The sequence below is a fragment of the Homalodisca vitripennis genome, chromosome 3 (genome assembly GCF_021130785.1).
Source record: "Homalodisca vitripennis isolate AUS2020 chromosome 3, UT_GWSS_2.1, whole genome shotgun sequence".
NCBI classification, from domain to species: domain Eukaryota; kingdom Metazoa; phylum Arthropoda; class Insecta; order Hemiptera; family Cicadellidae; genus Homalodisca; species Homalodisca vitripennis.
This window is the reverse complement of record NC_060209.1, coordinates 5,362,500-5,387,750: the sequence shown is the minus strand read 5'-3', so window position 1 is coordinate 5,387,750 and position 25,251 is coordinate 5,362,500. Positions and strand designations below refer to the sequence as shown.

Below are 25,251 nucleotides of genomic sequence, written 5' to 3'. Positions count from 1 at the left end.
GACACTAAGCCCTGATACTCCTATCACCAAGAAAACTATGAGTGACAATACAACTAAGCCACTCTCTCATAAAAGCTGTACTAGCATACACAACTCCTCAGAAAATGAACTGAATGAAAAAATAAAATCTCTGGATACCATAATAACAAATAGTAAAAAAGATGCTGAGTTGAAAAGCGCTTTCTACTTGAAAGAAATTGATAGTTTAAAACAGCAAATTAAAACTTTGGTTAAAAGTAATAACTGTCTAATGGAAACTATTATACCTTATCCACCTTCCAACGATGAATTGCTGCAGGAGCTGGAATGCCTTTCAAGCCAAGTTGAGTCTTTAAAAAAGGAACTTACAAAATCAGAGAATACCATTCAGTTACTAAGGCAGACTTTATATGAATTTGAAATTGAGTATGACACGTTACTATGTAAGACTGAAGAATATAGAGACAACAAGACAGTACCATGCCCTGTAAATATCACTGAGAAGTTGGACTGCTTGGTAATCACTGACATGCCTATTGGGAAACTAAAAATTTTAAATGTTGAAACTAAAGTCCTTGAAATTAAAACTATAAATGATTTCCCAAAAATTATAAGCTTACCAGACACTTGGAATCCAAAATTTGTGGTACTTCAGGAGGGTGCAGACATACTGCACTTGTCAAAATCACCGGATGATGCCATGGGCTATCTTTATACTCTTATAAATGTGACAAAAAACAAATTTCCCAACTCCGCCATAATAGTAAATAGCATCATGAAAGATGGGAAAATTCCTCCTAAACTTCTAAATAACGCAAACTCAAATATCAAGTGGTTGTGTAAAGAAAAACAAGTGGTTTTCTGTAATACACAAAAAAGACTGACAACTAAATGCCTAACTGTCCATGGAAAACTTACCACCAAAGGTTATAAAACCTTTGCGAACATAATAACCTGCTTAAATAAGCTATGCTCTAGAAAGAAGACCACACCACAGCCAAACAGTGAATATACTATAACTACTTTGACTACTTCCCAATCAAAAGAACAGCATACAAGACAAATAACTTCATCTAGCAATGAAACTACACAGATTTGCAATGTAATTGCAGGATCTGCAGAAAAGATAGTCAGGGAAAATGAACAAACAGAGAGGCTTCCTAGTCTAAGGAATAATCAACAGTCAATACTCATCGAGGGTATAAATATAGACTCTCCTGCCTATCTCAGTGATGAAGATGAAAATGTTACAGCAGAGACCAGACCTGTGATGAAAAGAGTAATACGCAGTGTTGCTGTTAATTCAAATACCGGTAAATTGTCATCACTACACTCACTTGATAAAAATTCTCTGGAAAATCTAAAAATATTTTCCTTTCATCCGGAAGAAACACCACTTGTGACAACACAACTTGACATGGATGACAATTGGAGAGACAGCTGTGGTCTGTGTTTTTATGACAAAGATACAGGAGAATGCTCAATTTCACTTACCCCAGAGTCCTTAAAAGCACTGCAAAGAAGACTTGAGCTAAATCAACTCTCGTACAACAATTTTGCCACTACCTCGACCTCTGGTAAACCATACATAATCATTTGTCAATCCATGAAAACAGGAAACTGGAAGCGACGTCTTTATAAATTTATGGAACTAGCAAATGACTGTTTTAAATTCCCTCTACTGTTTTCTATTGACCTAGAAAGAACTGTTGGATTTCTAAAACAACATCTCTTAAATGAAAGAGACCTTCTACAAGTGTTGTTGCAATTCTCAAGCAATGCCTACTTGCATCGTATGAGACTTTACTCAAGTGACAAAAAATTGAAAAAAATCAGTTGATAAAATCCTGGACAAACAGCAGCTAAATCAACGAAAAATTTCTCAAATGACATGCAGCAGCAACAACTCAGGAATTTACAACACTTGGAGAACTAAGATCCCACATGCGCCGACTACAAACAACACTCCTCTGGCTCAAATTGACTCTAAATCTAACTTTGTCAGAACTGCTATGGTGGAACAAAGGGACCTATGGAGGATAAAAGAAGAATTACTCCTGAAAAGATTTTCAAAAATGTACCAGGAATACAACCTAAGCAAAAGAGAAAAAATTACGCAAGATATAAGAAACACATTATTAAAATACAGAGACAACTTTGCTCTCATTGATTTGAAGAGTGGCAACTTTCTTATTGGGGACCCTAACAAGAATTACCAGTGCGGCTTTGACGGAGCACATTTTGTAGATCTAACAAAGGGTGAACAATCAAAATTTTCCGCTGCCTCTAACGCTAGTGTAATTAATGACCTAATATTGGTATCTGATGACACACTACTAATGAATGACCTTAAATTATACAATAGTACAAAAAATACCAAGATCGATAACACATACTCTTCCAAGGCTAGGTTTAACTTAGTGCAAGGTGTGCCAGGATGTGGGAAAACATCCTTCATCTTGAAGAACTTCAAAATAGGAGACTTGGTCTTATATCCCACAAAAGAAGGAGCTACTGAATTCTCAAACCGGCTAAAGACAAGCCATCCTGAACTTCAAGATGATGTGAAGAACTACTGTAGAACTGTGCACTCATTTTTAATAAACTCGACAAACCACTTGAAAAATGGAGGAACTTATAACCGCTTGATAGTAGATGAAGCACTCATGGTGCATGCTGGCGAAATCTTATACGCAGTCGAACTTTCACAAGCCAAAGAGGTCATGATGGTGGGCGACATGAACCAAATCCCCTATATTAATCGGGTCACAGGCCACTCAACCCAGTTCCATGACATTACAAAAATCACTGAGATCTCACAGTATTTAAGTCACTCCTACAGATGTACGATGACAGTTGCCTGCATTCTTTCCAAATATTATTCAGAAGGTATGACAACAAGCAGCAATGTAAAAAGAGAGCTTGTAAAACATGTTTTTGACAACATCAATAGTATACCAGTCATGGTAAAAGACACCAAAATGCTGGTTTTTAAACAAACTGAAAAAGCACAACTTTTGAAATTAGGCCATAACGTCTCTACCATTCACGAATATCAAGGGAAGCAGGCTCCACACATCGTAGTAGTGAGGACATCATCCAACAACGAAGACATCTACAACTCAGTACCACACTGTCTTGTCGCCATATCTCGTCACACTCAGTCTTTCACGTACATTGCTCCAACTCAAGAGGATATCCTGACTAAATGGATACGTTATGGTCAACAGTGTTCTGAAGTAGATCTTGCAAAACATCACAAAGAAATGGAAACAACCTGTAAAGAAAACAATTCTATAGGAAAGTATCCATTCCTACCTCACAGAAGCATGGAAAGGAAAGATGCTACGAAACTACCAAATAAAAGTGACATAGGTGGAGCCAGCCAAACCACCTCAACAAAAAAACTGAATTCTAATTTCATGACAGGTGGAGACAGTCAAACCACCTCAACAAAAAAACTGAATTCCAATTTCATGACAGGTGGAGACAGTCAAACCACCTCAACAAAAAAACTGAATTCCAATTTCATGACAGGTGGAGACAGTCAAACCACCTCAACAAAAAAACTGAATTCTAATTTCATGACAGGTGGAGACAGTCAAACCACCTCAACAAAAAAACTGAATTCCAATTTCATGACAGGTGGAGACAGTCAAACCACCTCAACAAAAAAACTGAATTCTAATTTCATGACAGGTGGAGACAGTCAAACCACCTCAACAAAAAAACTGAATTCCAATTTCATGACAGGTGGAGACAGTCAAACCACCTCAACAAAAAAACTGAATACTAACGCCATGACAGGTGGAGACAGCCAAACCACCTCAACAAAAAAACTGAATACTAATGACATGACAGGTGGAGACAACTATTTTTTAGGGTTGAGAGAGAAGCGAAGGCCCAAAACCTAAATTGCTGTTGCAAAACAATGGACAGGAAGAAAAATCTAAAAAAAGGTAGCAAATTTGTAATCTACCATCAAAACATTGACAGAGTTCGAAATAAAATTGACACACTAAACCACTTCCTACACTTTTCAAAACCTGACATACTTGTACTTACTGAGCATGGCCTCAGTGCTGATTTATTGAAAAATGTCCGATTAATTAGCTATGTACTTATTGCAGAATATAGTAGGGAATTGCACCAAAAAGGTGGTGTTGCAATATTCAAGAGAGTTAATCTGGACAATGAGGTGGAAAGTGTAAATCTTGATAGCAAAAGCATTGAACTTGTTTGTGAGATGACCGCTGTTAAAATCAATATAAACAAAAAAAATCATGTTTACATTCTGGGTGTATACCGACCACCAAGAAGCCCACTGGATCATGCTCTTGAATTACTAAACTCGTCACTAGAAGAACTCCCCATAAACAATTCTGCAATTTGCATTGTTGGTGATCTCAATATTGACTGGCTCAGCACACTGATGGAAAGAGAAAACAATAAATTAAACAACCTCCTATCTGAGTATAACCTGACTCGATGCCTCCTACCTGCTACCAGGATAACCCCTACAAGTGCTACATCAATTGATGTTTTTTGCACCAACTTGGCACCACATAGCTTCAATTTCGAAATCATTGAAAACGGGCTCTCAGACCACGCCGGACAACTTTACTTCATGGATTTCCCCTCCACATCAAGTAAACAATCTTCATCAAATGGAAGACGTCTCAGTCCAGATAACATCTCAAATTTAAAGGGGCTTCTTGAAATTCAATCATGGGATCGGGTATACAACTCTCCAAGTGCAGAGGATGCCTACTCAAACTTCATTGGAACTCTGACTGCAGCATTAGACATTACATGCCCCCATACAACATCAAGAAACAGATCCAGGAACCGAACTCAAGAATTTAACAACCCTGAAGTAAACATACTGCGGATGTCTTTCATACAAGCCCACGAGCGCTACTTAGCCAGTGGACAAATTGAGGCTAAAGAGGATGCTGCCCAGAAGAAGAAATCCTACGACTTAAAACTAAAAAGTCTTAGAAGGGAAACAAACTCCAACTTCATCGCCGAAGCAAGCAACAAGAGCAAAGCAGTCTGGAGCGTCATTAATAGCGAAAGAGCACCAAAGAGAGAAGCTTTAGAATCCTCGTGGAAATTAAAAAATACTGACGATGACACCTACCTAGACGACATTTTTACCATAGCTGAACATTTTAATACCTATTTTACAACAATTGCAGAAGTAACTCTCGGTCATAACAATGCTCCTAGCGCCAAAGACGTTAACTTATGTTCAAACTTCACAGGAACAGGACTTAACATGTTCAATCTTACATCTAATGAGGAAGTATTCAACACTATAAATTCTCTAAAATCCTCTTCCTCCTCAGGCTATGATGACATTTCTTCAAAAATACTGAAGTATTGCAGCTCTGTAACCTGCCAACCCTTAACGGATGTAATCAACAAGTCTCTGACTCAGGGATTATTTCCCTCAAAATTAAAAATGTCAAAGGTATATCCACTGCATAAGCAAGGGAGTAAGCACGACATCAAGAACTATAGACCAATCTCCCTTGTGCCCACTGTATCAAAAGTTTTGGAAAAAATAGTTCTCTCGAGACTGTTAGAGCACCTTCAGCGTAACAATCTGCTGCCAAAAGGACAACATGGGTTCATCCCGGGCAAATCGACTATCACCGCCCTTGCTGAGCTCATTGAGTGTATAATTGATAATATTGAGTCTGAAAATACTGTAACAACTGTTTTTCTCGATATGAGTAAAGCATTTGACTCACTGTCTCATAAGCTTATTTTATACAAAATCAGAACCTTGGGTGTCAGTGGTATAGCCCTGAAATGGTTCGAAAGCTACCTCTCTGGGCGACAGCAGATAGTTGAGCTGAAACACACAGCTAAGGGCTTGACGAAGGCTCTTCATTCACTTCCACAGTATGTTAGAAGAGGAGTTCCGCAAGGATCTGTGTTGGGACCCGTCCTATTCATTTTATTCACTAGTGATCTAGGTAAAACACTCGAGGCTTTTAGTCATCCTGTATCCTACGCAGATGACACAGCTCTTATCACCAGCAGTTCAACAGCGGAGTCACTAGAAATCAACACGTATATATCTGTTAGCATGGCCCAACAATATTGCCTAAATAACGACCTTGTTTTCAACCCATCCAAAACAAAACTCCTTGCACTAGGCAGACATAAAGACCACATATCAGGCCCACCAGATCTAGAAAAAGTGGATGAGCTTAAACATTTAGGTATGATATTAGACCAAAATCTTACATGGAGTTGCCACATTGATTACCTTAGCTCAAAGCTCAGCTCTGCTCTCTTTGCTCTCAAAAGGATAAAAGCTACGGGCACAACATCTGCTCTAAAAATAGCCTACCACTCTCTCTTTGAGAGCCATCTTCGGTATGGAATCATCCTTTGGGGGAGTTCTTCAAATGGTAATCTCCAGAGGGTACTAATCTTGCAGAAGCGGGCCATAAGAATCATGGCCGACCTCTCTTCCCGAGACAGCTGCAGAGAATCTTTTACTAAACTCGACATTCTCACTGTGACTTCAATCTACATCATCGAAGTCATCATATATGCTTCCAAGCAAAACTTCCCGAGAAACAGTGAGGTGCACAACTACTACACTAGACAGGCTCAAGCTCACCGTCTACCAGCTCATAGAACAACGCTCTTCACCAAAAAACCATCATTTGCTGGAATCAAGCTTCTGAACTCCCTTCCTGATGCCATCAAGACCGGAAACGCTAAAACTCTAAAAAGAAGACTACACAAGTGGCTGGTGAAGAACTCTATCTACAGTCTCGATGAGTTTTATGACATTCTCAACTCCTGACTTGTAATGTTTTTGTTGTTAATTTTTGTTCTTTCCTTTCAATGTTATGTTTCATAACTTATTATTTTTATTATTGATTGACAACTATTCTGTTCTTGATGATCATGAATAAAGCTTTCTGTATTCTGTATTCTATTCTGTATTCTGTATTAGTTCTTACATCACATTGTATGTTTATCATTTTATATCAGCTAGCTAAGATGTTTTTAAAACTATCACTGGTGATAGGCGTCACCACTCTTATTGTTTTGTACATGTTATTAGTTCTTACATCACATTGTATGTTTATCATTTTATATCAGCTAGCTAAGATGTTTTTAAAACTATCACTGGTGATAGGCGTCACCACTCTTATTGTTTTGTACATGTTATTAGTTCTTACATCACATTGTATGTTTATCATTTTATATCAGCTAGCTAAGATGTTTTTAAAACTATCACTGGTGATAGGCGTCACCACTCTTATTGTTTTGTACATGTTATTAGTTCTTACATCACATTGTATGTTTATCATTTTATATCAGCTAGCTAAGATGTTTTTAAAACTATCACTGGTGATAGGCGTCACCACTCTTATTGTTTTGTACATGTTATTAGTTCTTACATCACATTGTATGTTTATCATTTTATATCAGCTAGCTAAGATGTTTTTAAAACTATCACTGGTGATAGGCGTCACTACTCTTATTGTTTTGTACATGTTATTAGTTCTTACGAGGGGTATCCAAAAAGTAAGTTTCCATTAATTATGAAAAAGTTAAAAAGACTCAAAAAATAACTGAAACACATTTATTCAACTTTTTACATCATACCTTATTTTTCTACATAGTTACCATCCCTTTCTAAGCACTCTTGGTATCTAGGAAGTAGTTTTTTTATTCCAGCATCACAAAATTCACCCGCCAAATTTTTAAGCCAAGTATCCACCTCATTTTGAAGGTCATCGCTGTTGGCAAATCGCCGACCGCCAAGGTGTCTTTTCAGCTCCGGAAACAGATGAAAATCATTAGGCGCAAGATCTGGTGGGTATGGAGGATGACCAAAAACATCCCACTTAAATTTCCTCAAAAGTTCCATTGTTGCACGAGCAGCGTGTGGTCGGGCGTTATCTTGAATAAGCAGAACCGTGCGCGACAAAAGTCCGCGCCGTTTATTCTGTATTGCCCGCCGAAGTCTGGTGAGAACTTCACAATACCTTTCTGCATTTATGGTTTCGTCACGAGGAAGATAGTCAATCAATAACAGTCCCAAAAAACTGTAGCCATTACCTTTCCTGCCGACTCAAAAACTTTGGCTTTTTGAGGAGCTGCCTCTCCTTTTTTTTGCCACACCATACTCTGGCGTTTGGTCTCTGGAGTTGAGTGGTGAGTCCATGTTTCATCACCAGTGACTATTCTACTGAAGAGGTTTTCATCTTCATCGTCAAACAATCGCAAGAAAGACTGAGCAGCAGCCATTCGTTGTTGTTTATGGGCATTGCTCAATAAGCGAGGCACCCATCTTGCACACACTTTTGCAAGCTGAAGATCTTCTGTCATGATATTGTGCACAGATGACCGGCTAACTTCAACACTTGACGGCAGTTTATCCATAATTTCATCGAGAGTCACTAGCTTATCATTGTCAATAACTGCTCGTACAGCATTAATGACGTCAGGTTGCCGAGAATTGGCCGGTCGGCCACTACGCTCATCGTCATGAACATTTTCTCTTCCTTCCAAAAACATTGCACGCCAACGACGGACCATCTGAACGGACATAACATGTTCACCATACACTTGACACAACTGACGATGAATTTCAACGGCAGTTTCATTTTTGGCGGTCAAGAAACGAATAACACTACGGACTTCGCAACTGGCGGCAGAACGCAGTGGAGTCTCCATGATGTTTGGGCAGCAACTGACTGAGAAGCGTGACAATGGGCCAGTGACCGGCGCACCTGTTGCCAACCGAACCGCGCTACATATCCCCGCCCACAGCTGCACGCTGTGTTACGTACGCGTCTTTTTACAGAACAGGGAAACTTACTTTTTGGATACCCCTCGTACATCACATTGTATGTTTATCATTTTATATAAGCTAGCTAAGATGATGTCATGGTCAGACAGGTGAGGTTCTACTACTCTACATTTAAGTTTTCCTGCACTTATATTAGTGATAATATTGACTAAACATGCCTCTCCTATCGTTTTTTCCAGATTCAAACAATACATATTGTAAGTGCGTAATAAATTAAGAAAGGACTCCTTCTAAATAATTTTTGTATTACATTTATGTTGAAATCTTCTGACAAAACTATGGTTTCTTCGTATATTTTTGATCAAAATTGTAAAAGTATAGGTAGTAAACAGAAGAAATTGTTTTACATTTAAACACGGATAATTCAAAAAGTTTTAATTCAAAAGTTGGATTAATTTGAATTGTTCTTTCAGTTTGTTGACATACCTATACAAAATAATACAGTTTGCATAGAATATTTTATTTTATTGGCTCCTCGAGCTCAGAGTTATCGAAGTTCCCCTGAATATACAAGCTGAAGGTTTTTTGTCTCCTACTCCTGCTGGTATCAGTATTACCTTGATTCACAGGAACGCTGGTCTCAGAAGTTTTGCTAGCAGCACTCTCCTTGGGTGGTGACATCTTGTTAGACACCTGTTAAACCAAAAGTATTGATAACCAAAAGAATTCCCATTCAAAGATTTTTACCAAAGCTCAAAAACAATTATATATATCCAAAAATTGTACTTAAATATTAATAATAATCAATTTAACCGGAGATCAAAATTATTATCCTGTAAATTTGGACTATTTGAAAGAGCCTGCATATTTTTACATGTGAAATAAATAACCCAAGCCAGATATTTTCAAAACTGGTCTAACACATGCACTTCTATAATAATCCAAATAGATTGGACACAATTTAAAACTTACTTAATCACCTAATATCAATATTATATATTTATTTATATCAATATTAATCCATAATTCCAAAACTGACCTTATTTTGAAGTTTGGTTCCAAAAGTGGCCTAATTCAAAATATAAAGACAATAGTAAACTATACAATAATTATTAAGTTAGATGACACTGTCTTGGTCCGGCACTAGATTGGTAGTTAAAATTGATTTAAACAAGAATATTTGGAATGTAAGAATATCAACAATTGACTTGCCTGTTTTACTGTATCAGCCGGGGAGTCATCATCAACATTTATGTTTTCAGAACTTTCATTTTTGTCAGCAGTGTTCATTATTTTGCTCACTGGAAAAAGGAATATGACAATTAATTAAAGTGAAATAAAATAATACGGTACTTGTTAATTATAAATATGCATAGTTTGTTGCTGGTAGAGATTATAATTTACTATAAGTTTTGATTATTGTAGGTATCTGCATTGCTGTATGTATGGTCAAGTAGCACTAGTCAAGGTCGCGACCAAAGCGGATAACGCCGAGCCAGTTTGAATAAGATAACTCTCATAGCTCCCAATAGTACCCTGATTAAGTTACTGCTACCACTTCCGCTGCAGCCATGTTGCTTGCTGCAAGTTATTACTATGTTCCCATTTCCGTTGATTCCAGTAATTTAATATTTAGAAATTTAATACTAACGAGAGTATATGTGATCTAAGCTTGAGTTGAGGTATATTTTGAGGTTTTTCTTCACCAGAAATGGAGGATGGCACCAAACATTAGAATAGAATAGAATAGAATAATGCTTTATTTCTGAACATCAAGTACAGAGAATGGTGTCAAGTATGTTGAGGTTAGACAATTCAATATTGGATGAATATACAATGTTATCATGTTCTTAAGTTAAGTCCACTGTCTTTGGTCTTGTCTCTGTTAACTTTCTTTTTGTCAATTTAAATAAGTGTTCTTGATTAAGTGGCAATCAAGTGCCGTGTCAGTAGCTTGAACAGTACAACAGCTGGATGTATTGCTGTAGGTCAGCGCTGACAATGCTGACACAGTGTCTGGGGTCAGTAGTCTGATGGTCTAGTTACAGGTGGCCAAGCAGCTGTGTGCCAGCGCCAACACTGTATGATGTGGAATATCTGTTGCCTTGTGACTTGGCAGTGACGTCACACTTTTATCGGGTTGTGTCATAGATAGTAATTATTCATAGTTTGCATTCTATATTGATTTAATCCTTGATACTTTCTTGAAGTGTTTTTTACTAATTTAAAGTGATTAATATAGTAGTTATGTTTTAAATGATGTGCTTGGAATATTGAAAGTCTTAATCTTGACTGTTTACTTGCTTGGTGAATGTTCAGAATTAAACTTAAGTTTCTTGATAAAGTTTCGAAATTTCATGAAGTATTATTTTTGTTGTTTACTTACATATGATCCGAGGTAAGTATTGTGCACAAGTAAATAATATTTTGTTGGATTATTACCACTTAAATACACACTTTTCTTGGAGTTCACTTTACTAAGACTGTAGTCAGTCAGCCATGTTTGTTGTATTTTCATTCAAACATTCATATCATCTGTGATCTGAGCACACGAAAGTAAAACAAATCAATTTATTTGTGTGTTCACATTTACGTTGGTTACCTAGTAATTATCAGTAGTGATCACGTGTTGTTATGGAATTTACCAGAAACCAAACAATACAGTCAGTTGAGACCAAGTCAAAAAAAGTCAGCCAGACTGCACTGAAGGCACTTGATACCTGTTTGTTTGATTCGAAAGCAGTCTGGCAATGCAAGAATGCTCTGGTAGAACTGAAAATAGAATAACACTCGGTTGGGTGTGGGCCATGAGGACATTCATGGTAATGAAAAAGCAGATACCCTTGCCAACAAGGAAGCAGAGTCCTTTATGGTGGGTTCAGAGCCGGGTTGCGGGATAACTTTCTCCTACAGCAAACCTCTTGTAAAAGGGGACAAGATGGACAGGACATGGCCCACATAGAAACCACCTCATGAAGGTGGGCCTTAGCCAAACTGATCAATTACTGAAAAAATTCCTACTTATTGTAAACATTCATACTAATTATAAACATTTCATTGGACATTGAGTCCAGTCCTCACCTGCATAACCGAGGTAGTACTGAAGGAATGGCAGCTTATCAGTACATGTACCACAGATCATCTCACCGTAATCGTCTTCTTTTGGCACACTTGAGTCTAGGTGCTAAAAAATTGACAACACTTCAAATTTCAGGGAAACCCGTTAATTCTGTTGAAAAAAATACAAGTTCCAAATATGTAATAAAATAACATTAATTGAAGGATTCCCAATGATTCAGCGAGACAGTGCAGCGCTAATGCACTGCAATTGGATGTTAAAGAGAAGAAAATAAAAGAATAAACTACTATAGTTAAAAAAGAAATGAAATAATTCACAGTAGGCTATTATTTACAATTTAATTATTTATGCTGCACACTTATATTAGTAGTATTGATATATTTTAAAGATAACTAGCTGTTTCCCGCGGCTTCGCACGCGTCTCTTAAGCTTTGCCCGTATATTTCTTTGCCTTCAAATAGTGTTTGGATATTTTAATATACGTAACTACTGTGTTGTAATTGCAGTTTATAATGTGCAGGCGCTTTGATAACTTTTATATCTTGCAGTACAGCCTGGTGGTTAGTTACATCAATGGGCATTGCGTATAAACCTTCTACATAGAAAAATACAAATTTTCATAGTGATCGGTCCAATAGTTTCTGAGTCTATAAAGGACAAACACACAAACATTCATTTTTATATATTATGATTGCAGAAACAGTTTAAACAAAATTTGTCGTTTCTCTTAAGCTTACTCTATGCTTTAAAACTATAAGTGTAAAGAAATATATATATAAATATATTTTTTGTCGCATTATATATGTTTACAAAGAACAGCTGATTAAAAATTTGAAAAGACTCTTTCACTTAATAACATATGTTTGCTGCAATGCATTTCTTACGGGTATTTCTGTAACCAGTGGGGCGGAATCCTGAATCGGGAAAGGGATAAAAAGTATCCTATAACCTTCTACAGATCAAGACGAACAAATTTAAAAAAAATTAGGCGAATCCGTCCAGCCGTTTGTGAGTGATGCTGTTACACACGAACAGTTTCATTTTTATATATATAGATTAACACTAGGATAATTATTTAAATGCAGTTTCTTAATGTTTTCTACCTTAAGGTAAATTTTTATTCTAAACACAATCTGAAAAAAAATAAAAATACCTAGAAATTCACAAAAGTTAGGGTTTCTAACAGAAGAGTGAGCAAGAAAATCTTATTTACAATCCACAGTTGGAAACTTTTGAGAATGAACTTTTGGCACTTGTACCTGGAGAAAACAAACCTACAAATAAATCTGCCTGGAACGTTTACCTGTCACTAAGATGCCTACAACAATCAATAAATAGAAAGATCTTATAGTAAAATCATATAAGTGGGTTGACATTACTAATTACATGGGTGCTGTAAAGGATAGAGTTTAAGGTTACTAGAAAACTAACAAGTAGTTCAATTTTAATTTTAATACACAAGGAATGAGTAGGAGACAGGTTTCTACTAATTTTACTATGTCTCCATTTTCTGAAATGACCAGCAACACACACAAAATGACAAGGATGTCTGTACAAAGTTAAAAAGCTAACATTATTTCAATGAAAAAATGGCTTCAGTATACTAGTCCTGAGTATAGTCTGAGAGTTGTCGATTGATGAAGGTACTGTCCTTTGAAGAGGAAAACTCACATTCAGGCAGTATAAAAGAAATAGGCCATAAATTTGGAATTAATTATAAAAATTATTATTATTATTATTATTCTATATGTGAGCTAGTTTTGTAGCAGAGGAGGAGAACTGGGTGGTAAAGGAGATACAATCAAGGTAGTAAACTACTTCATGCGAGGGAAACTTGGGAGTTTGGCATACACTTTTTATGGACAAGTAAAAAATAGTTCACCTACGGCTTCTCAACTTCTTGCCAAAGAGACAAACTGTTCTGACACTTTGTTAACAAACTGGAAATATATCTCCACAGAAGTTAAGAAACAAATCTTTAAAGGGGAGAGAAAGAGTTGGTTTTGTATAGGGACTTATTGTACATCTCAACACAGTTTTAAAACCACTAGTCTATTTCCAATAATAGATGAGGGAAACTCCATGAAAAGCCACCGCCCATAATTCAGTAAAACACCTAGGAGAAGAGAATGGACCGCGCCGACCAGATGATGAGTTACATATTTTACATTTTTATTATGCAATGGAACAGAAATTACATAGATGGTACAAAATGGTTTCCTACATGTTTCAACACATTATGATCGACGCTTTCGGACTGAATGAACATGATAATCCTCACAGGCAGAAAATAATCCATGGCCAGTTACCAATAACTCATCACGTACTGTCAAGCCAGAAGTACACAACAGTTTTGGGGATAATTTTAAATATAAAAGATGCAGGCAATAAGCCAAACAAAAGCAAAATAATACTGTTTCGGTTTGAATCTGGCCAGGTGAGCAAACCAAAAAATAAAATAGTTGGTGGGAGGGATGTAAATACTGTATATAATTGTTGTGTTTAAATTTCTGTCAGAAAAATAAGACTTCTTAAGCAGATAGAAATATTTTTATAAACTGATAAAACCAATAAAAATTGTCGGTCACTGCTGTCACACATCAGAGACTTATTGTTTTAAAGTGCCATGTGCTGCCGTTTCTGATTAGAGACTTAACCATTGGTGTCAATTTTTTAGAGAAATTGCTGCTGGTAATCTTTTTAGATGCTACCCCTGGCATTAACTCAATATAATATAAGTTCAATACAAGGAAACACAAGTTTTGGTGTGCCTAATGAGTATCTTTTCAGCACTTTATGTGTTACACTACTGCTCTGAATTTATTATTATTTGTTATTTTATAACATAGAAATTTAACAGTGTATAATAAATAAATTTAAGTAATAAGAAAAATAATAAATAAAAATTGAAGGAAAGAGGAATTTATTGGATATTTACTATCTTTTATAACTACAAAAAATCCGTTTTGAGATCTGCAATCTGATCTCTTCTTCAGGTGAATACCTAACTCAACATAATTAATAATAATGATTATCATTTACTATTGGCCTCTGGTCAGTCATAGGGGTTGGTCGGGATGCAGACCTATTATAACCTATATTCTGTAGTTTTGCAGTTTTAACAACTAGTGTTGTGTTTTGTTTTTATTAAGTTCATACTTTAGAGAGAGTGAAGTTTACACTCAACATGGTGGTTGTGATTCCTGACTTACGCGTGTCACAACGCTCTGGTATGATTTGTTTATTTTAACATAGATCTTAACTATGTGTTAGGTTAGTTATTCACCTGAAGAAGAGCTCAGAAGTATTAAAAAGTTAACACTGTTAAAACTTTACTTATTATTAAAAATAGAGAAAGTTATAATTTTGAATCAATAACAAAATAATCACTACAATAATAGCTACATTATATAAATGTCAATCCTGAGACAATTTACCCTTGTATGGAACCAATCCTCGCAGACTACACACTGTATCATCTCATCGTCTTCAGGATCCTCTGGATCCGGGTACGGTCTCTGACAGCAGCAATAGACACCACGGAAGTTCTGGTTGTAACTGTTGTTCTCATTCATCTCGCTCTTTATCTGAAAAACCAAATCTCATTGCACTTGCTCATTTTGTTTACAGCAATAGTGTTAGATTCAATTGCCAAATATAAAAGTTAATTGGAGTAAAGCAATGTTTATTTTACATTATACTTATTAATTACAAGGTAAGAGTACACCAGCCCATGTGGCGTGTAACACGCTTCGTTGAGGTTGAATGCAAAAATTCAAATCTATAACTCATTTCAATCTCGTGATGTCTTGCAGGCAGATAGACAGGACATACAGTTACACAGAAGAAAAATGGACATAAAAAATTACATTAAACCAAAGCTCATAGTTGAAAATGCACCATCATAGAACACATTTTTGTTCATGTAGAAATGAAATTTCGGGCAAATTTAAAGTCTAAGAATGAAATATTTCTAGGATTTCTTGCCACATGATACATTGAAATATTTTTGATTATGTTTCATACAGTGTACAAATAATACAAGTTCTGGTGAGCTAGGGCAGGTACTACAACACAAGGGTGCACTAAAATCAAATATTGTAACCAACTTTAACAATGACTTCTTCTTCTATTATTTTTCAGTTTACTATATGGATAAACCTGTCACATGTCCAAATCTATATGCTTGTGCCCAGTTTAATTACAAATAGATTTATTCTGCTATTTTCTTGTTGTCCTCCTTGTTACCTATACGACTAATGTAAAATGTTTGCTAGCACTCAGCCAAAACACATGGAGAGACATGCACCATCATCAAACTCAGTCACATTTTTTGTGATGTGTCTGAAGATGATATCTTTGATATCGAAAGGCCTCACAAAATAATAAAAGTGTTAAATATTGGTTTAATGTTTTAATGTAAATAAGTTATAAAACTCAGTGTTTCCCATATTTAAATGAAGCTTCATGCAACACTTCAAGTCTATTGATCATTTCATTTTCAAGATATCGTGCAGTGAAACAGAAATTACAATAAACTACTCTATTACTTTATCTCAACAAATCAGAATCATTTGTTCCACTGACACTTGACAAGACATAACATTAGAATATCACTGCTGTGTACCATGAGTTTTTTTTTATTAGAAAGACATTTCAAACTGTTGTATGTTATATTATGTATAAATAGTACGACTCACAGGGTCCAAAGTGCACTTCTTCCCATTGAAAAGGCTGTTTCCGCAGTCACACCGAAAGTTTCTGAAACACAGCAACCGGATTTTGAGGACAATAGCATATTGAATTTAGTAATGTTTTTTAGCTCAGACATTATAATTATACTGAAGAGTAAAAATGAAATGAAAAAAAAATGAAATGAAAAATTCTTTATTTTTACAGGCAAAGTTAGGGCCGCATGGTACTGAAAGAGTTCAAAAATATAAATAATAATTTTCTCAGATTATATTTTCCCTACATTATATGCTTAAAATCGACTTTCAGACACATAAAGAAACAAAGACATCACTTAAAGAATCTGTTCATGGTTGGCTGATGCTGATTTACAATTTATTTACGTGTATGATGCTTTTTGTAAGGGTATCAAACTTCGCTTTCAATTTAATCCTCCACCTGATAAGATCCATGGTGCAACTCAATTTGACCCGTTTATACGGATAGAGTTGCACCGTGTGATCATTAGTTATTGTCAAATAACAAGATGTGATAATCTTGTACTTTATATAGTATGAAAGAGGAATAAATTCCCTTTTCACCAGTATAACTGGAACCGAAGTTTGGAAAGTTGTGGGGAAGTAACAATCAGGCAATTGGGACTGCTACGTTACTGTGGCGTTCAGTACTGTCTTGATTGTTGTTGTAATAGTTTTTTATATTATTTCATGTTTTATTATGAGCGAACTCAGCCGTTCTAGTGTGATTAGGCACTGTTTAGCAGAAGAGCGAGGAGTCAGAACCTCAATCAGACTAAATCTATATTGAGTTATGTAAATGTGTATATAAAGAGTTATATATTTTTTCTCATGGTTTAATTACGTTTTGGTATAATACATTAGATATTTTTAGGCTTCTATTTGAACCAAAATAATAACACATTCAAGGGGTTTTTTTAAGGGTTAGAACACGGTCCGAAATAGTCGGAATAAGTGGTTTATTGAGAAAAAAACATTTGAAGCATTACAGTAATAGTCCAATTTTACCTACAGAACATTTTTTAATTTTTCAAGTCCTCAGTGTTAGTGTTTTTTCTGTGGAAGTTAAGTTATATGTTTTCAACTCAAAATTAAATTTGGAACTTTTTGTATATTTTTGATTACAACAATTCAGTGTACATATATATCACCTCAAAGTTTAATTTTTTTATTCTACTGTTGGCTAAGAAAAAATTTTTTAAAGTTGTTTTTATTTTTGTCACTAGTTTGTAGAGCGCATCTTATTAGAAACAATTTGATATACAACACTTAGCATTTTCTCACTATTTTATTTTTTTACAATTCTTTAAGCAAACCATGCAAATCATTTTCATTTGCTATCATTTTAGCGTGAAATAATCATAAGATGGAGGGCTAAAGAAAAGCTATGTTGTGGGTTTCCTCTATATATCTTGTCTAATATATATACAACCGCATGTGTAACTGACTGACTCACTCACTCACGTTATACTAATTCTAACCTACTTCCAGATGAGTTAGAGACTTGAAATTTGGTACACAGATAGCTTTCCACGTGTAAACCACCAGGAAAATCCCGAAAAGTGAGAATTTTTCATTTTCAACCCCTCAAAAAAAATTCCCAAAAAATCGCGCATTCTTCACCCCTGCAGGCATTTTTTTGTAAGCCCGATAGCGGGCGAAACCGTTGGAGCTAGCTCGGATCTGACGGAAAATTCATGGTCAGGAATGAAGTGAACTACAAAAAAGGTCAAATGACTTTTTGCTCTATCTTCCATGGTTAAGCGACAAAACGCTCGAACATTTGAAATTCCAGAGATTTTTTCGATAAAAATAATGTTTCAAGCCCGATAGCGGCCGAACCGTTGGTCGTAGCTCAAATCTGATTGACCTATCAAATTAGCAAATTGCGCGATCTACAGAAAAAGGTCCAGTAATCTTTTGCCCTATCTCGATTGGTTTGGCCGAAAAAACGTGATTATGTACAATTTTGTTGTAAACTTTTACGCGAAACTTTTGTTTTTGGGGTCTCGATAGCGGCGAAACCATTGGTCGGAGGTCAAAATAAGACTAACGTTTTATTTAGGAAATAAGATGACCTACAAAAAAAGGTCCAGTGACTTTTTACTATATTTCCCTTAGTTTGACCGCAAAAACGCGATTAAGTGAAAATATTGGACATTTTCGCCTAAAAATTTACATTCCGGGCTTGATAGCGGCTAAACGGTTGGTCGTAACTCAAAACAAAATTTTAAACGGGATTTAGGAAATCACGTGATCTACAGAAAAGGTTCAGTGACTTCGGGAGTTGGCTGAGCGTTAGCTAAGCGTCAATAGTAGATAGGGGACAGAGGAATATTTATTATGTTCACAGGACACAATACCCTCTAAAAAAGGCCCAAGTGTGTCATTAACCCCCCCGGTTAATATTAACCCCCCCCCCGGGGATTCCTGGTATGACCTGATAACCTCCTGTACATTCAACCCCTGATGTGTTAACCCCCCTGGTAACATTAAAACCCCCCCAGGGAATTTCCTGCCATGACATCATGTCCGAATTTTACCAGTCACCAAATCTCTTAACCCCACCCCCCCCCCTGGGAAGATCCTGGTATGACCAGATAACCCCCTGGAGACTTATCCCCCGGTAACGTTAACCCCCCCTGGGAATTTGTTCATATGACCAGACAATATCCTGACGAAATTTAAAAAACCCCCTCTTGTCTTAACCTCCTTAACATTAATCACCCACCCAGGGAATTTCTCGCCTTGACTAGATAGTCTCCTGGTGATATTAAACCCCCCTGTTCGACTTAAATACTGCCTTGAGGTCGGTTTTTATTATGTTTATACTACACAATTCAAGATAGCTGACCCGTGCAGACTTTTCTCCCGAGCTCATTTCTGGCTAAACCATAGGTCGTAGATCAGATCTGAGGGGCACAATCGAAAGACAAAATTAAATTTCCAACAAGAAAGGTCCAGTCACTTTTTTGTCGTAATCTCTAACGGTTTAACCGCAAAATGCCCTCAAAGTCAAAAGTTTTTACGAATCCGGAAAAAAAATCTATGAAAAAGGTCAATTTTTTAAATCCCTTGTCATTTACTTAATGTCCGGACTTAACCAGTCACCGAATTCCGCTTATCCCCGAATTTGCAAGCGTTTACTTTGGGGGCCTGGGGGCGTAGCCCCAGCGAGCCGAAGGCGAGTCTAATATATATACAACCGCATGTGTAACTGACTGACTCACTCACTCACGTATACTAATTCTAACCTACTTCCAGATGAGTTAGAGACTTGAAATTTGGTACACAGATAGCTTTCCACGTGTAACCACCAGGAAAATCCCGAAAAGTGAGAATTTTTTCATTTTCAACCCCTCAAAAAAAATTCCCAAAAAATCGCGCATTCTTCACCCCTGCAGGCATTTTTTGTAAGCCCGATAGCGGGCGAACCGTTGGAGCTAGCTCGGATCTGACGGAAAATTCATGGTCAGGAATGAAGTGAACTACAAAAAAAGGTTTCAAATGACTTTTTTGCTCTATCTTCCATGGTTAAGCGACAAACGCTCGAACATTTGAAATTCCAGAGATTTTTTCGATAAAAATAATGTTTCAAGCCCGATAGCGGCCGAACCGTTGGTCGTAGCTCAAATCTGATTGACCTATCAAATTAGCAAATTGCGCGATCTACAGAAAAGGTCCAGTAATCTTTTGCCCTATCTCGATTGGTTTGGCCGAAAAACGTGATTATGTACAATTTTGTTGTAACTTTTACGCGAAACTTTTGTTTTTGGGGTCGATAGCGGCGAAACCATTGGTCGGAGGTCAAAATAAGACTAACGTTTTATTTAGGAAATAAGATGACCTACAAAAAGGTCCAGTGACTTTTTATATATTTCCTTAGTTTGACCGCAAAAAAACGCGATTAAGTGAAAATATTGGACATTTTTCGCCTAAAAAATTTACATTCCGGGCTTGATAGCGGCTCTATAAACGGTTGGTCGTAACTCAAAACAAATTTTTAAACGGGATTTAGGAAATCACGTGATCTACAGAAAAGGTTCAGTGACTTCGGGAGTTGGCTGAGCGTTAGCTAAGCGTCAATAGTAGATAGGGACAGAGGAATATTTATTATGTTCACAGACACAATACCCTCTAAAAAAGGCCCCAAGTGTGTCATTAACCCCCGGTAATATTAAACCCCCCCCGGGGATTTCCTGGTATGACCTGATAACCTCCTGTACATTCAACCCCCTGATGTGTTAACCCCCCTGGTAACATTAAACCCCCCCAGGGAATTTCCTGCCATGACCTCATGTCCGAATTTTACCAGTCACCAAATCTCTTAACCCCCCCCCCCCCTGGGGAAGATCCTGGTATGACCAGATAACCCCCTGGAGACTTATCCCCCGGTAACGTTAACCCCCCCTGGGAATTTGTTCATATGACCAGACAATATCCTGACGAAATTAAACCCCCTCTTGTCTTAACCTCCTTAACATTAATCACCCACCCAGGGAATTTCTCGCCTTGACTAGATAGTCTCCTGGTGATATTAAACCCCCTGTTCGACTTAAAAATACTGGCCTTGAGGTCGGTTTTTATTATGTTTATACTAAACAATTCAAGATTAGCTGACCCGTGCAGACTTTTCTCCCGAGCTCATTTCTGGCTAAAACCCTAGGTCGTAGATCAGATCTGAGGGCACAATCGAAAGAACAAAATTAAATTTCCAACAAGAAAGGTCCAGTCACTTTTTGTCGTATCTCTAACGGTTTAACCGCAAAATGCCCTCAAAGTCAAAAGTTTTTACGAATCCGGAAAAAAATCTATGAAAAAGGTCAATTTTTAAATCCCTTGTCATTTACTTAATGTCCGGACTTAACCAGTCACCGAATTCCGCTTATCCCCCGAAATTTGCAAGCGTTTTACTTTGGGGGCCTGGGGGCGTAGCCCCAGCGAGCCGAAGGCGAGTTGAACATATAACATTATAACTCATCATTTGGGAATACATTTGTTTCTTCAACTGTATAATGTCCGAAATTTTGGAAAGAATCGTCGAAATTTTCAACCTCAAGGCTTGTTCAATGTTCTTTAATAGAATTTTCTTAACACTTTATGTTATAAAATGTTTTTTTGAAGATTATTTCCCAAGCCCTACTGCAAGACAAATCTAGCAGTTAATCTTGTTCATTTTCAGAGAGGTCAGTAGGGCTGGCACATCTTGTTGTTTGGAAGGGTGTCTTATCCAGTCATTGTTTGCATCTGGTGCAGGAAAGTGCTTCCTCAATGTACTTGCTACATCGGTCATATGTTCGACAATCATGTCTTGAACATCAACAGCTAGACTTTCTTCAGATTTGGTTAAAAACTGTTGTGACAAAAGCAATGACATGTAAAAATTTCTTTCAACTCCATTTACCCACAGTTTCAGTTTTTCAATCATTGCTTCGATTTTATCTTTTAACATAAATATTTTAATATCAGGTTCTTGCAGCTTCAAGTTTACAACATTAAAATGTGTAAATAAATGAGCCAAGTACGCAATTTTGCAGAGCCAAAAGTGTTTGAGAACGATTCCTCGAGAAAGCCAGCGAATCTCTGTGTGTAAAAACAGGTGTTTATACCCACTTCCCATTTCCTGACACAACTGGAAAAAATGCTAGAGTTCAAGGGTCATGACAATGTAGTTGACAATTTTTACGAGTTCTTCAAATACAGTTTTAAGCTCAGCTGACATTCCCTTCACTGCCAGCACTTCTCTATGTACTGAACAGTGTGTCCACTTGACCTTTGGCCCCACTTGCATCAACCGAGCCATTAACCCAGTTTTGTGACCCGTAAAATATAACCACTGATAGCTTCAAAAACATCATTTGCATTGTTATGTATTATCTCTTGACAAAATAACAGATCTTCAATGCTATATTTTTCATGTTTGTAATGGACAAAAGCTTGCAAGTGACATTTTTTTCTTCAACAAGTTTTTAGAAATATTCAATGATTGTTGCCCTTTGAAGTGTGTAAAAGCTAAAGCTCATACCGTGAAGAAACGGTCTATTAAATCACATCTTGCGTGGTATACTCCGGAGCTGGAAATTTTAAGGAAGAGGGTGATGGGTTACCGAACAGTTTTCAAAACTACTGGGAGCGAACAGGCTCTTAGGGCCTATAAGGAGATCAGATGTCGGTACAGGAAATCAGTAAATCAAGCCAAACTAGTAGCCAATGTCAACTTTATTGAGTCTGCGAGCAACCCTTGTCAGGCAGCCTGGTCTCTTATAAAAAAGAAGACATCCCCAGCCGTAAACGAGACAACAAACATTTCCGCTGATGAGTTCAACAACTTCTTCATCGAGTCAGTACACGCTATCAAGGCTGCGGAGTCAAAACCTGTTGCGACTTCAAGCCACTTTCTGCGGAACATCGTGCAACCTCAGCAGCAACTTCATTGGGAAACTGTATCTGAAAAAAACTTGTTGTGTACAGTGAATAAAATGAAGTGCACCAAAAGCAAAGATGTATATGGCCTGTCTAGTTATATTTTGAAAATGGTGATTAGTGAAATAATGCTGCCTCTTATGCTGTGCATAAACGCTTGCCTTAAAGAGGGTGTGTTTCCTACTTCACAGAAGGTGTCCAGAGTTGTGCCGGTGTTCAAGAAGAATGACAGAAACCAGGTCTGTAACTACCGTCCTGTATCTCTTGTGCCTTGTATTGGTAAAATCATAGAACATGTTGTACATAGGCAATTGTGTACCTTTTTAAGTGAGAATGATATTTTTTCAAACTCACAATTTGGTTTCCGTAAAAATAGATCGACAGTTGATGCCCTTGAGTCCTTAATTTCAAAAATGTTACAGGCTTTCGAAGACAGACGCCTTGCTCAGATCACAGCTTGTGATCTGAGTAAGGCGTTTGACTGTATTGACCACCAGATTCTTTTGGAGAAACTTAATTATTATGGTGTTTGTGGTCACCAATTAGATTTCTTTAAATCGTACTTACTTGGAAGGTCGCAATATGTAGATAATGGTAAGGATCAATCTAAAAAAGTTGAGGTAAATGAAGGTGTGCCTCAGGGATCTATATTAGGCCCAACATTGTTTCTTTTGATTATGAATGATCTGCCAAATAATATTAGTCGATCCTTTACCGCTATGTTTGCGGACGACACTACTTTTTTAAGTGTTGACAGTGATGTAAATAGTCTTTCATTAGTAGTAGAAAACACCATGAAGCAAGCAGTAGATTGGTTTGCAGCAAATAGTTTAACACTGAATCAGGGCAAAACCCAAAATCTTTTATGTAGCTTAAAAAATAGTGTAAGCCTAGGCCATATTGAATCCATCACAGAAATTAAAATATTAGGAATAATAGTAGATAATAAGTTAACTTGGACTCCCCAAATAGAATCAATGTGCACAAAGTTAGCCAAAGTAATTTACTTGCTCAAGAGTCTTTCTTCCATGTTACCATTACAATATTTACGTATAGTTTATTTTGCCTTTTTTCATTCTGTGATATGTTATGGTGTTCTCCTGTGGGGAAACAGCAGTCATGTAAATAATATTTTATTGCTTCAAAAGAAGGCCATTAGGATTGTTACCAAATCTCTAGTCAAAGCTCATTGCAAACCCCTTTTTGTAGATAGTAGAATTTTAACTGTGATAAACCTGTATATATTTGTCTGTGTGGTAAATGTGAAAAATAACTCAAATTTAGTTTCCGTACATAGTGATGTTCACAATCATGACACTCGCAATCAGTCTAAGGCAGTAATCCCACTTTGCAGATTAAGTAAGAGTACAAATAGTTACAATGTTGTTGGCCTCAAGTTGTACAATAAACTACATATTGCATCCAAGTCCTTACCTCTTAGTCTATTTAAGGTCAGATTTCACAAATGGTTAATTGCTAACCCTTTTTATGACTTAAAAGATTTTTTAAAGTTTGATAATATTATAATTTAACTAGGGCCTACTTGTTATATAGACTATTATTTTAGGCTACTTATGTTTCATACATTTAAATTATTGTAATAGCCTAACTTATTGTTACAAATTGACTATGTCTATCACATTTTTGTAATGTTTAATGACAATAAAGAACTTATGACTTATGACTTATTTATCAGTTATCTGCACTATCGTCTAGTTGTAATGCAAACGTTTCCGTTGATTTCAAACATAAAACTAATTGGGAGTGCACATTCTCAGACATACTGTCAGCCCTTCTCACCTGACATTACGCTGTACATACTTCTTGCAGCAGGCATGATCAGCACCTCTCCTATATTATAAGACTTTCCCGACAGCATATGATGTATATGCTGTAAATTATTACTGTAAACCAAATAAAAATACACATTTTCGTTTTTAATAAGAGATTACCGCTTCTGCTCAAGTAGTTGAGAACTAAACACAAGCTGAATGGCTTATTCCTTTAAATAAATCAAAATAAAAACAATAATATTCACATTAAAAATTGCTAATTTATTTAATTATTTTCTCTTATTTAGTTATAAAAGAAACAATAATATAAGTTGTGTTACAACAAGTTGACCTTTTAGTATAGAGTTCGACTAAGTCATGGTCACTATGACAGTGGTAGCTGCAGGCCAAGCAGACTCCGGCATGCTCTGACTTGTCAGCAGGCAGGCAGGTCAAGCACGAGTATAAAGCTTGCCGTTTCAAATATCCCTAGAA

At 36.6% G+C, this 25,251-nt stretch overlaps 1 protein-coding gene across 1 annotated transcript in view; it reads right to left on the bottom strand.

Annotated features, from left to right (window-relative positions):
• Positions 1–25,251, bottom strand: part of LOC124356549 (putative E3 ubiquitin-protein ligase UBR7) — a 64,980-nt gene that overhangs the window by 27,397 nt on the left and 12,332 nt on the right. The window contains exons 2-7 of the mRNA XM_046807616.1: positions 25,109–25,245; positions 16,553–16,613; positions 15,290–15,439; positions 11,855–11,957; positions 9,986–10,074; positions 9,391–9,466 (exon numbers count right to left, since the gene is read on the bottom strand). Coding sequence (XP_046663572.1) covers positions 9,391–9,466; positions 9,986–10,074; positions 11,855–11,957; positions 15,290–15,439; positions 16,553–16,613; positions 25,109–25,245 — 616 coding nt within the window. The remainder of the gene's footprint in view (positions 1–9,390; positions 9,467–9,985; positions 10,075–11,854; positions 11,958–15,289; positions 15,440–16,552; positions 16,614–25,108; positions 25,246–25,251) is intronic.